At 43.2% G+C, this 16,157-nt stretch overlaps 1 protein-coding gene across 3 annotated transcripts in view; it reads right to left on the bottom strand.

Moving 5' to 3' along the window:
- Positions 1 to 13,908, bottom strand: part of LOC126092348 (iron-sulfur cluster assembly scaffold protein IscU) — a 169,722-nt gene extending 155,814 nt beyond the window's left edge. For all 3 annotated transcript variants that reach the window (XR_007521323.1, XM_049907888.1, XM_049907887.1), the window contains exons 1-2: positions 13,686 to 13,908; positions 13,374 to 13,598 (exon numbers count right to left, since the gene is read on the bottom strand). Coding sequence is in view for 2 of the 3 variants with exons in the window: in XM_049907888.1 (XP_049763845.1) it covers positions 13,374 to 13,598; positions 13,686 to 13,778 (318 nt within the window). In the remaining variant the exon portion in view is untranslated. The remainder of the gene's footprint in view (positions 1 to 13,373; positions 13,599 to 13,685) is intronic.
- Between the last annotated feature and the right edge of the window lie 2,249 nt (positions 13,909 to 16,157).

Here is a 16,157-nt window from a genome sequence, read left to right as displayed (position 1 = left end):
GTATGTCACGCCATACTAAAAAGGCAACCAGTCATATTCTGCACAATCATTTTAAAGAATCGAAGTAAGAGTCGGCACAAAGCGCAGGAGTTCTCATTACTAGTTAGAAACGTATTCCATGAAGCACAAATATTAACTCGACTTCAACAGGTATCTATGTTGCATTGGTGTCTTCTTTTGACAAACTGTGGCAAAGTGGATTTCTACAGGCAGCATTTCATCTGTGTACGGTCTGAGGCAACACCCTTTGTATGTCCATTGGCACCATATCACTTAAGTCTTAATGAACTTTAGGAAGTACAGAAAAAGGCAGAAGAATTTTACTGCAATCTACCAGAAACACTAATGTCTAGAATTACCAACAGCATTTTTCAGGAACAATCTCTCTTTCACAGTGCTAATTCTCTTTGGCAGCAGTGTTTCAGCCAGATACAAAAGTGGCAAGTGAATCCCACCTGGGAAGTGATTTCTGGGATAGATATCATCATTTCGATGAGCATTATCAGTGAGGATCGTAGTGCAAAAGATACATTAAAAATGTTACGTTAATGAAGTGGGTTTCTTTTTGTTGAAGTAACGAATATTGTGATCTAGTATTACTAACACTTAACTTTGTCAATGTTGCAACTACCTCTAGAGAAGGGATGCTCAATCTTTTTAGACTTGAGATCTACTACATGTCTTCAGTCCATTTAGAGATCTACTGACTTAATCATACAGGTTTAAGCACAAAATAATACTGTAGACAAAATTAACCACTTTAATTACACAAAATACATAAAAGATAATTTTCTTTCTATTAAAAGTTGCATACTACTACTAAATTTTCAACATATTACACATGTGAAAAAAACTAAAATGTGCACTATCAAATGTTGACAAAATCTGAGTGAGATACTTGGTTTTGCCTATCATTATCAAGTTAATAATAAACTGGCAAAAAATTTATCAGAGCCTAATTAGTACAGTCAAAGAGGAGGACATCCGAAAAATGAATCCAAAAAAATGATCAAACATATGCTAGCACTCTTACAATGTTAGAGTAGGTTTTTACGCTCCCTAATTTCCACGAGTAATCTTCACTGTATTCTGACTTTAAAGGAATGTCACATTTAAATAGAATTATTTCGTCTGTATGTTCAGTCTCTCTACAAGAGAGAATTTTTACTTGAAATATCTTAATTTTTTTTGGGGGGGAAAACTGGACAGGTTCCATTGCCTTGAAATCTGAAAATCGGGTTTCAACAACTGTTTTCCATGTTGTCAGGATAGCCATATACTTCATTACAGTTTTTTGATCCAAAGGTTTTTCTCGATCACACAGCATCTGAAGAAAGAGTTTCACATTTAATTTCTGTAACTGTCAAACACTTTGCAGAAGACATAAAGAGTACAGATGGTTTGGCTTTTTTCCTTTAAGGTCTTTGTTCAACTGCCATATCAGTTACAAATGCCAAGACCTAACAACCAGCTCAAATCATACGGTTGCGAGTACTCTTCCTCTCTTTCAAACACAAAAGGCCTTATCACAGGCAGAAGTTCTCTAAATTATCCCTCCACTCAGCCATCTAACTTCAGTGTGTGATAGCAGCTCTTCATACTGGCTATCTAATTCTTCTAATAGCACTTTAAATTTTCTTCTCTGTGGTGATTGTGAGCGAACTGAATTCTCAATTTTTGTGCCAACATTAATATGTAATTTTCAAAACACATCCCCTAAGTACTTGCTGACGCATGAAACAATGATACTTAAAGAAAGGCATATACACAAGACACTGTAGTAATACATACACATTTTTGAACTGGCAAATCATATTCAGAAATGAAAGCTTTTTTAAAAAGCTTCTGCTCTCGCAGTGTTTTTAAAGATGAAAACTGTAAGTAAGTCTTCTTTTACAGTGATATCTGACCACATCAGTCTTACAAAAATTCTAACTTTATGTGAAATACTCCATCTTGATATTATCTATGATTTTTATGTGGAATACAAGGACCCACTAGCTGCCAGAAAGCACTCCTTAACAAATGTGCCACCACCTAATGGTTTTCCATGTTTCATCAGTATTTCTGATACACAAAATGATGCTATGTTTGATGAAAGACTTATTTGTACAGATATTACAAAAAACATCAGCTGTGATTGTATATTACTTTTACAATTAGAACGTTTCGTCCTCCTCAACTCACTACCAACAGCTGCTTCTGACTCAAATCAACTGTTCTAAAATCGCATTCAATATATTCCTTTTTAGGTATGGCTAAAGTAGCATTACATATCAAACATATACACTTATCTTCATGTATTGTAACAAAAAACGTCTCTCTCGTCCCACCATGGAAGTGTTATGTTTTCCTGTGTTTAGCTGCACTCACTTTTCACAAACATATTACTAAGCGAGGAGTATACCATGGTGACGAAAGTAGTGGGATACCTCCCAATATTGTGTTGGACCTCCTTTTGTCTGGCGCAGTGCAGCAACTTGATGTGGCAAAGAATCAATAAGTAGCTGGAAGTCCACTGCAGGATTTTGTGCACGAACTGACCTCCCGATTATGTCCCATAAATGTTCACTGGGATTCATGTCTGGTGATGTTCACTGGAATTCATGTCTGGTGATCCAGATAGACAAACTATATGCTTGAATTGTCCAGAATGTTCTTCAAAGCAATCGCCAACAACTGTAGCCCAGTAACATGGTGGACTGTCATACATAAAAACTCCATTGTTGTTTGGGAACATGAAGTCCATGAATGACTGCAAATGGTCTCAAGGTGGCCAAACATAACCATTTGCAATCAATTATCGGTTAAGTTAGACCAAAGGACACAGTCCATTCCATTTAAACAGAGCCCACACCATTAGAGAGCCACCACGAGCTTGCACTGTGCCTTGTTGGCAACTTGGGTCCATAGCTTTGTAGGGTCTGTGCCACGCTAACCCCACCATCAGCTCTCACGAACTGAAATCGGGACTCATCTTATCAGTTAACAGTTTTCCAGTCATCTAGTGTCCAACTGATATGGCCACGAGTGCAGGAGAGGTGCTACTGGTGATGACTTACTGTTAGTAAAGGCACTCTTGACGGTTCTCTGCTACCATAGCCCACTAATGCCAAATTTCGCCTCAATGTCCTATCGGATATGTTCATCGTATGTCCCACGTTGATTTTTGCTGGTATATCAAGCAGTGTTGCTTGCGTGTTAGCATTGACAACTCTACGCAAATGCCACTATTCTCGGTCATTAAGTGAAGGCCATTGGCCACTGCATTGTCCACGGTGACACGAGACAGGTAGTGCATGTAGTGTAGTATTCTCAGGACACTCTGGACACTGAATCTCTGAATATTGAATATCGCAACAATTTCCAAAATGGAATTACGCATGCGGCCAGCTCCAACTGCAATTCCATATTCAAAGTCTGCTAATTCCCACCATGTTGCCATAATCATACCAGAAACATTTTCACATGAATCAACTGCAAACAAAAGTCAGCTCTTCCAACACACTGCCCTTTAATACCTTGCTTACCCGATACTACAGCCATCTTTAGATGTGCATACCACTATCCCATGACTTTCGCCACCTCCAGGTATAACTTGCCTACTGATTGGTAGCATTTGGCCGCAGTCTGGAGATGTTCGTTGCCAACTGTACAGTACACTAGGCTCTCGCCTTCACTACACTGTTGCTTAGCTCTGCTGTGTCGCTGTGGTGTACATTGCTGCAATATGTTGATCGTGATTGTTTAAAAAAATGAGAGATGAGGCTGTTGTTTGACTTATCAATACTAACAGCAATCTCAGTATAAATAACACGAAGTATTTAACTGATTATTAGCTCCATAGTGCACATTGCTGTTTCATGGAAGCTCGGAAACAGACATTTGTGTTGCCTACTGGAGGCAGAGATTGCTACATATAAGTTTTATTTATATAAATGTATGTGTAAATAGGATGAAATTCACTGCTAACTGACCACTCATTATATTTGTACATAACTTGCTTCTGTCATTTACACAGTTGAACATTTTGTGACATTTCAACTTGAACTTATACCTGTGAATTGGTGTACTCACTCTCCTTTCTGAATGAGCTGAGTCCACTTGCACCTGACAACAGACTCCAGTGACAAATGAGCTGTGGAAGAGACTCATGAGCCGAGTCTACTGGCACCGGTAGAGGATGAGTTTGGAAATGTCACAGGATTGGTTGGTTGGTTGGTTTGAGGAAGGAGACCAGACAGCGTGGTCATCGGTCTCATCGGATTAGGGAAGGATTGGGAAGGAAGTCGGCCGTGCCCTTTCAGAGGAACCATCCCGGCATTTGCCTGGAGTGATTTAGGGAAATCACGGAAAACCTAAATCAGGATGGCCGGACGCGGGATTGAACCGTCGTCCTCCCGAATGCGAGTCCAGTGTCTAACCACTGCACCACCCCGCTCGGTAAATGTCACAGGACTCACTGGCAAGTTTAAAGTGGGTATATGGAGTGCATTTCTGATCTCTACTCTTAAGTTATACATTTTAGAACCTATATTTACTGTTTCTTTTTGTTTTTATTTATACCGTCTGTTTCCAAAACATGGAAAGCAAAAATTTGCAGTAGAAGAGATACATTTTACAGTATCAAAGAGTTCTTAAGACATGCAATTTGGAGCCATGTTTACTATACTTTTTCACTTTCAATGATTGCTCCTGTCATATCGCTGAATACTGACCATTCCTCCTGAGACACTCTGTATTAGGAAGGGACAAAGTTGACTGTTTGGTTGAGGGTTGAAGCCAACAAATGCTATCCAAATGGCCGACACTGGCCACAACTGATACATTATATTACACCCTTCACTACTTCCTTTCATGTGAAATCATTACATAGTTGCAATACAAGCTACAATTACAAAACAAATTATAGAAACACAGGTGGCTGGACTTTACATTTCATTCAGTTCCAGGTTATTCTACAAGTCTGGCAAAGCAACGTTCTCCATTAACATGGTCACTGACTTCTGCCCCTTGAACTATTATTCATAGCAGAACAAAATTCAAATTATTTCGCACTGGTGTTTATAAAGGTTCACTTTCCTGATGTTTTTGTTTCAATACCATGCTTAACCCGAGAAAAGGCAGTTAACTCTGAAAAAAATTTAATTACAATTTTTTCTTCATTACTACGGTCAAAAATGCAATCCTGTTACCTCTGCCGAAATGTACTAGTTCATTTATATTACATTTTACTCAGTTGAGCTAATGTACAAGGCTTATTACTTTTCTGATAAGCTTTCCCACAAAAAACAGTTACTTATAGTTCACAGTTAAAATGAAGTATGTTTAAGGCATCATGGAGATTTCCCTCTCAATATCTTTGGCCTGTGCAGCAAGTGTAACAGTGACCAGTTTATACTATGTGACAGACAAGTCGCAGCACTCTTACGCCTCATGTAAAATCAAAAACCAGAGTTTGCAGTATCACCCGTCTGCTTCAACCGGTGACGTAATTGTTTTATGCTATGCAACATCACGGTGGCCAGTGTATTTGAAATTGATCATGGTTACTGAGGGTGTACTAGAGTAAGTGGTGGCATTCTCTAGTGTTTCTAAGTTGTTTGTGAGTCACTGGACTGACTTAGTGCTGTTTGTAAGAATAATATTGAAAGTGTTTGTAATGACTTGGTACCACATTATTTTGATGTTGACTGTTAAGGGCAACAGATCTGTTTTCAGGTTTGGAATTATTAGTGTTGTGTGTTGTTTGTAGTTGGAAACATAATTTTGTTAGTTATGGATATGACAATGGATTTCACGAGTAGGTCATTGCATGCTGCAGTGGGGGTGAAAAATCTAGGCCAGTCATTAGATTTTGTTGTTGACTTACTATTTTTGCTATTGCTTAAGTTTGTTTTTATTTTGAAGGTGTGAATGGTGTTATTTTTTTTTAATTTTATTTGAGTGTTGTGTTTAGAATTGTTATTTACTTGGGAGGGTGGGGGTTTTAGGAAGGGAAGGGTGTGAGGGTGTGTGTGTGTGTGTGTGTGTGTGTGTGTGTGTGTGTGTGTGTGTGTGTGTGTGTGTGTGTGTGTGTGTGTGAGTGTGAGTGTGAGTGTGTGTGTGCGAGCTGAATTTGGTCATTGGTATGGTTTTCTTCGTCTTTCTCTTCCTCTAGTATCAAGGGCGGTAAGTGTATTTGTGGGCATAATGGCGTGTTTCTTGTCTTTCAAAACTGGTGTTGATGCAATCTTTTTTTGAATTTTTGGGTTGTGTTGTTAGTAGAAGATAATGATGTTGAATTGTGATTGGTAGATAACATGGAGTGTCTTTGACTACATTCATGAGTTGAAGTTTTTGATATTACGTATATGAGAGAGTTTCGGTGCTGGGGTACCACCTACTTCAATTCAGGTCAAGCTAAGTGCTCAACACCAGATTTGTTGAGCAGTGTGTAGTTTTGTGGTAGCTTAGATTTCGTTTCAGCTATATATGTCAAGTAAAATTTCCAATACAGCTTTTTCTAGGTTTTGCTTTGAGGTTTCATTGATTGTATTTTGTTTGTTTGATTTTTGCATAGCTATTTGTTTTGGTATGTCCTCATTATTGACGTACATTTAGTGTGTCCCTCCCAAAACCCCACAAATCCGGTGGCTGTCCCATTAGTTTCATGTTATTTCTGCATTTTTTTTTGTTGTATATGTCTATTACCCACCTACACACAATACCCAAATAAAAAAGTAAAAACAAGAAATATTATTCACAACTTTGAAATAATAAAACAAACCACGAGCAACAGCAAAAACAGTATGTCATTCCTACAGTCTCCCTAATGGCCAGCTTATAATTCTCAAACCAGGAGCCCCTCCAAATAGAATGCCATACTTACCACCGACAATGCCACAAACACTGGTCCCTGATCCGAAGTGCTGGAACTTTGGTCAGTCCCACACCTTCTTCGTGAACTTAACACTTCACATACTCTGCAATTAGATCTGTTTAGTGTGTGCAGTCACAGTTACCACACTGTATAAGAATGAAGTAGCTGTCACTTTGACAATGTCACAGTTTAAAGCTGACAGTTGGTACCACAATCTGCAGTTATCCCTTATGTCCTTCCCCCATCTTGGTTACAGATAAAAGTTCTTTTAACAGTGAGAGCATTCATCCGAGTTTGACAGGGTAGAGCAAACAGCTCACAAATGTCTTTTATAAAATCGATAAACTATCAAAAGTTTTGCAGAGTCTTCAACTAAACGTAGACCTCAATTCTGTATGTATCAAAACAATTGCCTGATAACTCTGTCACAGTACCATTTCATTCTGTAGTGGTAGTTAAATAGGCCTGTTTAGCAAATATTACACTTTTTGGAAATTAAGACGTGTTATTTTGCTCTATGACCTCTGTGTGACTCATTAAGTAACCTTAAATGTTATACAACACCCATCAACTCTCAAAAGTTACTTAAAAAACCACTGTCTTTAGGTTTTCAACAAAGACTTTATTCACTACACGGCACTGTACTGTTGTGTGTAAGCATAATTACGGGTTTAACCCCCCCCCCCCCCTCACACACACACACACACACACACACACACACACACACACACACACACACACACACACACACACACACACACACACACACACACACACAGAGAGAGAGAGAGAGAGAGAGAGAGAGCCATAACCGCAGTGGAGGGACACCTGCCTCCACAAGTATACTGTCCACAGGGCTGGTCCGGAAAGCTCCAGTGGCAAGTCGGATCCCATTGTGAAGGATTGGGTCCAGCACCCGCAACGCAGAAGGGGATGCTGAACCATAAGCCAGGCTCCCATAATCCAGGTGGGACTGGATTAACGCCTGGTAGAGCCGTAAGAGGGTAGATCGGTCGGCGCCCCAGCTGGTGTGGCTCAAGCATCGCAGACCATCAAGATGCCGCCAACGCCTCTGTTTAAGCTGCCGAATATGTGGGAGCCTGTCAACCGGGCATCAAAAACCACACCCAAAAACTGATGTGTCTCCACCACAGCAAGAAGTTCGCTGGCAAGATAAAGCCACGGCTCAGGGTGAACTGTGTGTCGCCGGCAGAAATGCATAACGCAGGTCTTGGCAGCCGAAAACTGGAAGCCATGCGCCACAGCCCAAGATTGCACCTTGCAGATAGCGCCCTGCAGCTGACGTTCAGCAGCTGCAATGCCAATGGAGCTATAGTAGAGGCAGAAATCGTCAGCATACAAGGAAGCTGAGACAGACATTCCCACCGCCGCAGTGAGCCCGTTAATTGCAATTAAAAACAGGCAGACACTTTAAGACAGATCCCTGTGGTACCCTGTTCTCCTGAGCTTGGGGGAACTATGGGAGGCCGCAACTTGCACGCGGAAGGTACGGCGCGACAAAGTTTCATATGAAAATCGGCAGCGGACCCCATTGACCCCTACCATGATGCGTAGAGAGGATGTGATGGCACCATGTCATATCATACGCCTTCCGCATGTCAAAAGACAGCGACGAGGTGCTGATGGCAGGCAAAGGCCATACGGATGGCTGACTCCAGGCCCACCAGATGGTCGGCAGCAGAGCGGCCTTTACGGAACCCACCCTGAGACAGAGCTAGAATGCCCCGAGACTCGAGTACCCAACCCAACCGCCGGCTCACCATGCATTCGAGCAACTTGCAAAGAACGTTGGTGAGGCTAATCGGGTGGTAGCTGGCCACCGCCAACGGGTTCTTGCCAGGTTTCAAAACGGGGATAACAATGCCTTCCCGCCATTGCGACGGAAACTCACCCTTGACCAGTTGTAAAGGTCGAGGAGGTGTCACTGGCAGTCCACTGAGAGGTGTTTCTGCATCTGACAGTGGATGCGATCTGGCCCAGGAGCTGTATCAGGGCAAGCAGCTAGGGCACTGTGGAATTCCCACTCACTGAATGGAACATTGTAGGATTCAGGATGGCAAGTGTGAAATGAAAGGCTCCGATGTTCCAACCACTCTTTAATGGAGCGGAAGGCCAGTGGGTAATTCACAGAAGCGTTACTGAGAGCAAAATGGTCTGCTAAGCGGTTTGCAATTATGTCGGAGTCAGTACAAACTGCTCCATTCAGGGAAAGCGCAGGGACGCTGACAGAGGTCTGATAGCCATAGAGGCGCCTAATCTTGGCCTAAACCTGCAATGGAGAGATATGGAGGCCAATGGTGGAGACATACCATTCCCAGCACTCCTGCTTGTGTTGGCGAATGATGCGGCAGGCCCACGCACGGAGCCTTTTAAAGTCAATGAGGTTATCTAAGGAGGGATGCCACTTGTGATGCTGGAGCACCCACCTGCGATCTTTAATCACCTCGGCAATGGCAGGCGACCACCAAGGCACAGTCCTCCACTGAGGGGACCCAGAAGAACACGGAATGGCAGATTCTGTGGCAGTAACAATGCCGGTGGTGACCGAGTGAACCACCGCATCAATGGCTGCATTAGAAAGAGGCTCAATAGCGGCAATGGAGGAGAACAAGTCCCAGTCAGCCTTATTCATAGCCCATCTGCAAGGGCGCCCAGAAGAGTGACACTGTGGCAGTGACAGAAAGATCGGAAAGTGGCCACTACCACACAGTTCGTCATGCACACTCCATTGGGCAGACAGTAAGAGGCTAGGGCTGCAGATCGAAAGGTCGATGGCGGAGTACGTGCCATGCGCCACACTGAAATGTGTGAAGGCACCATCGTTTAAAAGGGACAGGTCGAGTTGTGTCAATACATTCTCAACGGTGGCACTTCGACCTGTTGCCACCGACCCACACCACAGAGGGTTATGGGCGTTGAAGTCGCCCAGTAACAGGAAAGGTGGCGGCAGTTGGGCTATCAGCGCAGCCAGGACATGCTGTGGAATATCACCATCCGGTGGAAGATACAGACTGCAGACAGTAACAGCCTGTGGCATCCACACGGAACAGCGACAGCCTCTGAGGGTGTTTGTAGAGGGACAGGCTCGCTGTGAAGAGAGACACAGATGCAGACACCACCAGATACCCTTTCATAAGCTGCTCAATTCTTACAATAACCCCAATAGCCACGGAGGGCGGGGGTTTGCATTGCTGGAAACCAAGTTTCTTGAAGAGCAATGCAGAAGAAAGGGTGAAGGCTGAGAAGTTGTCGGAGCTAGGCAAGATGGTGGAAGAAATTGCCGCATTTCCACTGGAGGATGACATTGTCCATGGCTGAGAAAGGCGTGAAGGGGCTGGGAAGCCAGATTACACCACTGTGTCACCTGCTACCACCGATTCAGTACCCGTGCGAGTGACATCCATTGCGTCCGAGGGTCCGGCGAGATCTAGATCCTCAGCGGACACGAGAATCTCTACCTCATCCTCAGACGCAGAGCTTGTGGGAAGTGGTGGAGTGGGGTGCCACCGCAGGTTCCTTGGTCTTATGGGTCCTCAATTTCGCTTTCTCGCACTGTTCCCTTGGTTGCCCTCACTGGGAGGGCTTCTTGGAGTCAGTCTCCGGGACAGAAAATGATTGCGAAGCCCTGCGACCAGCGATCTGTGGCTTCTTCAGCCACTGGTGGGTGTCTGCTGTGCTGCTGGGAGGAACCTGGGAAGGGATCCCCTCCTAGCAAGAGAAGCCGAAGAAGGCTTATGCTTCTCCAGCCTGGAAGTGGGGACTGGTGTCCCCAGTGGTTGAGGTGGTGCTGCTCCCGAGGGAGGTGATGCAGGAACAACAGGGAGGGAAAAAGCCCCCCACCATCTAGGGGGCAGGTGTGGTCCTTCGACTCTGAGAGCTGACTGCAAGTGTTGTAGCTGATGGAACTGTAGCAGGAGTGACAGTGGCGGCATAAGAAGACGTCATGCGCACGGGATGAAGCCATTCAAATTTCTGCTTAGCCTCAGTGTAGGTCAGTCGGTCCAGGGTCTTGTATTCCATTATTTTCCTTTCCTTCTGCAGAATCGGACATCCTAGCGAGCAAGGGAGATGAGAGGCGGGGCACATGGAGTATCAGGATGGGAAGGACGACCACAATCAAGACACGAGGCTGGAAGCACAGCAGGAAGACATATGGCCGAACTCCCAACACTTGAAGCACCGCATTGGGGGAGGGATATAGGGATTTACATCACAGCGGTAGACCATCACCTTGACCTTCTCAGCTAATATGTCACCCTCGAAGGCCAAGATGAAGGCACCGGTGGCAACTTTATGATCCCTCGGACCCCAGTGGACGCACCGGACAAAATGGACACCTCGCCACTCTAAGTTGGTGCACAGCTCGTCATCTGACTAAAAGGAGATCCCTGTGGAAAATAATGCCCTGGACCATATTTAAGCTTTTATGGGGCGTGATAGTAACTGAAACATCCCCCAGCTTCTTACAAGCGAGCAAGGCCCGTGACTGGGCAGAGGATGCTGTTTTTATCAAGACTGAACCAGACCGCATTTTGGACAAGCCCTCCACCTCCCCGAACTTGTCCTCTAAATGCTCTACAAAGAACTGAGGCTTTACGGATACAAAGGATTCCCCATCAGCTCTAGTATAGACAAGATACCTGGGCAAATATGTTTCACTGTCATTCACAGACTTTCGTTCCCCCCCCCCCCCCCCCCCCATGGTGTGGACAGGGAGGGGAACGATTTAGGGTCATACACGTTAGCTTTAATGCGAGCCCTCGAACGCTTAGAGACTGCTGGTGGCTGGCCACCAGTGAGAGGTGATGTACCACGCTTCATTGCGGGTCATCCGCCCTGATGCCACCTACTCCGACCAAGGGCCCTCCCCACGGGCGCCATCCAGCCTCAGCAAGGGCTATCTGGCAGGATGGCCATTGCCGGGAGTCTCGATGCCCCAGGAGGATAGGCATCTATGCCTTGGCGTAAGTGGGGAGTTAACGGTGCAGGCATCAGCAGAGAGATCCCTGTGTTGTCAGGGGGCTACAACCAACAGGGTACATGGCGGTCCCATCACAACGGACTGGCTACTGTGCTGGATCTTAGGTGCAAAAATGTCCAAGGTCGTTGTCTCAGCAAAAGGCAACACTGCATAGCGCATAGTGGTAATCACACCCAGTAACATATCCTCGCCCACGAGATGGAAAACGGACGGGACAGCATTGCAAAGACGACAAAGCCGGCTAAAGGTCTCAACACACAACAGATACAGTGCACCATGTAAGGCGCCCTTCCCCTATCGGCTCACTCTTCGGAATAATTTAGAAAGATGGAGGTCAAACCTGAGATGGGACAATCACATAAAGCCAAAACTTTTGAGACTCCTTTTAGTCGCCTCTTACGACAGGCAGGAATACCGCGGGCCTATTCTAACCCCCAAACCCGCAGGAGGGGGGGGGGGGGGGGGGGGGGCGTTTTGGTTGGCCTATCTGTATTGCTGAGGCACACAACCCTCCCCACCAATAGCAAGGTCCATGGTCCATAGGGTACTCTAGGCTTATGTATAATATATTTACAATCAATTACAACTACTGCCAATTGCACCCATTAATAATTATGAAAATCACACACAATTATTGAAATCATAAATGTGAGTAGATTAGCATTAGTTCTAATTATTTGCTAGCACTTTTTACAGACGTAGCCTGCATTGGGTGCTTCTGCCAATTTAGGTGTAAGTTTGACATGCTCCATATCCCTGAAGGCCGTGCGCTATGATAGAATTTATTCAGCACAATGTGTGTATAAGGAAAAAACCTTGTTGAATAATTAATCCAGCGCTTTTCTGGGTAAAAGCTACATACCAGAACCCCCTTGTGTGTATGGAACAGACATGAACAGTAGGCTGTAATACCAGTCAATTTGTTAACACAACCTTCATTTGGTTTTCACATTCACTGGCTTCACCAATGCACAACCAGTTTGTCACCTATCACCTACACCTTTGGCTATGCTACAAGAAGTTGGAAGGGTTTGGAACACGTGATGCATATTCTTCTGAAAATGAGCCAATGTGACCAGTGACAAATATAGTTAGTCTTTCTCCTAGTAGCACTGTCACCAGACTCCGCAGGAACAATGTCCTCAACATTTAACTTATCCACAGACCTAGGCTGGGTAGGATTACTGACCATTAGTAGTTAATGTATGTTGTATTTAAATTAAATGTGTCATACTACAGGACTCTACAGATGGTGGTTTACAATAAAATATACAACTACAGAAGCTTCACTGAACGTTATTCGTGTATTGAAATTTGTTAGGATGAAAAAACTAAGTTGCTGTCCTCTACTATGGCACACTATATGCACCCCCATGCTTTATCAGGGATGTATTTTTCAATAACAATAACTTCTCATTCACTCAAGTTCCACAGACCCCTCAGGATGTGGAACAAGTCAAAGTTTACATTAACACTACATATGGTGCATAAAATTCAATTTTTACTTACAGTTTTCCCCTTGACCCATTCCGTTGCCAACGAGCTAGAAGCAATTGCTGAGCCGCAGCCAAATGTTTTAAATTTGGCGTCTATAATTTTTCCGTTATCGTCCACTTTTATCTGAAGTTTCATGACATCACCGCACGCCGGAGCACCAACCAACCCGGTCCCAACTCTGCTGTCATTCTTGTCCAGTGATCCCACATTTCTTGGGTTTTCGTAGTGATCCAATACCTGTCAAAACCAATGATACACAATAGTCTAGTTCCGATTTTCATTTCTCAGAAAGCTCGTATTGCGCAGTAGGCCTTAATATCTTACTTTTTCATGATAATACAATGCTGGAGTACTTGTGCACCGCACTTTCAGGAGTGACGGCCGCAAAGTTTTTGAAAGCCCTCTGATCAACGACATACTACACAACTACCGTTGCGCTTCTATTGCACAAAAATTTTCTACTGTTGCACCACTAGAACTGCGTACTTCTCAGCTGCAGCAGAACAGACTAAACATCAATATAGTACCAAAGATAAAATTATTTCGTTTTTTAGTCAATAATACCGCTGCCTTCTATATCACGAATATAGCACTACAGCACCAGACCGATAGCAGCGATTGCTGTCACTCAACAAAATCTAATGGAAATACTCATATACTCTGTGACGCTTTAATTACGCTCATTTTATTTTCGTAACGGCATCGTGGGTTTGAGAAGAAAATGAGTTTTTGTTGATAAACGTTTATTTTCACTCTCCTTGGTTCACGTTCAAAAGAACGCTAACAGTAATCAATAAGCAGAAAAACTTTTATGTTATGTGATGAAAAATATTATTTAAAGGCAAGAAAACATTTTATTAGCTTTGTAATTACACCCTGGATACGGAAAAAACAACACATTTTCTGTAAGGAAAAAAACACAGGAGTTACACACAAGCCAAGAATAAAGATATTGACAGCAGAGTCATGGAGCAGCACATAAGACGTCAAGGAATTTTTTCTTTTCTTTTAACACTTCCTCCAAAAGAAAACAATCATGAAATTATTGCTTTGTCTCTTGCATGCCAATTTCTGAACATAGAAAATTAAATCGAACTCGTTCAAGAGGTTTCGTCAAAATGTCTGCCAACTGGTTGTGTCCATCAATGTGTTCCAAGAAAATCTCACCGTTCAGATATCTTTCACGAACATAGAAATGTCGGACCTCTATATGTTTAGAACGTCGATGATATTCTGGATTTTTTGCCAACTTCAATGCACTAGCATTGTCAATGTAAAGAACTGGAGGCTGCCCCGACATTTCCACTAATTCTGATAGCAGACGACGTAACCAAACTAACTCTTTTGCTCCTTCACTAGCTGCAATTATTTCCGCCTCGGTTGTGGATGTGGCCACTACTTTCTGCAACTGACTTGTCCATGACACTGCACCACCTGAGTACTTTGCAAGAATTCCAGTTGTTGAGCGCCTTGTCCGGTTATCACCTGCGAAATCTGCATCAGCGTAAATCTTTAACTCATCTTTTTTATTATATACAATTCCAAAATTTAAGGTCCCTTTCAAATACCGGAAAATGCGCTTTACTCTATTCCAGTCTTCAGTGGTTGGTTTCTCCATAGCTCGAGCAGCTTTATTGACTGCAAAAGTGATGTCTGGACGAGTTACTGTTGAAAGGTACATGAGACAACCAATTGCTTCACGGTAGGGTACAGATGACGAAACTTCTTCGTTTTGATTATTGTCCTCACGTCCAATAGGAGTTGAGATTGTATTGCTTTCTGCCATTCGAAATCTTTGCAGAATTTCTTCTGTGTATTTCTCCTGACTTATCATTATTGCTCCATCTTCATATTGCTTTATTTTTATGCCAAGAAAATTGTCAAGACTGCCAGTTGTTATTTCGAATTCATGTTGTAAAACATCCATAAAAACAGCAATTTCTTTCTTGTTACTGCCGACAATCAGGCCATCATCAACGTAGATTGCCACATAAAGGCTATTCCCATTTTGTCTACGATAAAATAGGCATGGGTCTGCTTCACTGTTTGATAAACCAGTTTTCTTCATGAACTCAACAAAACGTTTGTTCCAGCAATGTGGCGCTTGCTTCAACCCATAAAGACCTTTTTTTTAAGAAACATACTCGGCCTGTACCATCTTTGAAACCTTCTGGTTGTTCCATATATACTTCATCTTCAAGTATTTCATTCAAAAAAAAGCTGTCTTTACATCGAATTGTTCTAGCAGCATTTTCTTTGAAGCAGCTACAGCCAACAGAGTTCGTATGGTGTCATAACGTGCCACAGGGCTAAAGGCGTCGTCATAATCAATTCCTGCTTTCTGAATACAGACTTTTGCAACCAGTCTGGCTTTAAATCGAGTACCTCCATTGACTGCGACCTTTCGCCGTAGAACCCAGCGGTTTTGCAATACTTTGGCATTCTTCGGACAGTCAACCAGCACCCAGGTATTGTTTTCCTTAAGTGATTGAAGTTCTTCACTAATAGCTTGCATCCATTCTTCCTTCTCGTTTGACTGCAAGATTTCTGAAAAACACTTTGGATCTTTGTATCCAAGTGCATCAACTTTTGTTGCCATTCAAAATTCACCACTTTCCATGCAGGTTGGTTTTCTTCGTTGTCTTTTGTTCTTCTGTTTCTCTTCATTAGAAGATTCAGCAGCTTCTGCTTTTAGAAAGTCTGTTAATTCTTTATTTTCTTCAGATTCACTCGACTCTTGACTTTCTCTAGAATCGAGAGTGCCAACTTTTTCTTTAGTTTGGCTTCCTCCAGAAG

Source organism: Schistocerca cancellata, chromosome 7, assembly GCF_023864275.1.
Source record: "Schistocerca cancellata isolate TAMUIC-IGC-003103 chromosome 7, iqSchCanc2.1, whole genome shotgun sequence".
In the NCBI taxonomy this organism is placed as follows: domain Eukaryota; kingdom Metazoa; phylum Arthropoda; class Insecta; order Orthoptera; family Acrididae; genus Schistocerca; species Schistocerca cancellata.
Note: the sequence above shows the minus strand (reverse complement) of the source record. Positions and strands in the feature narration are given on the sequence as shown.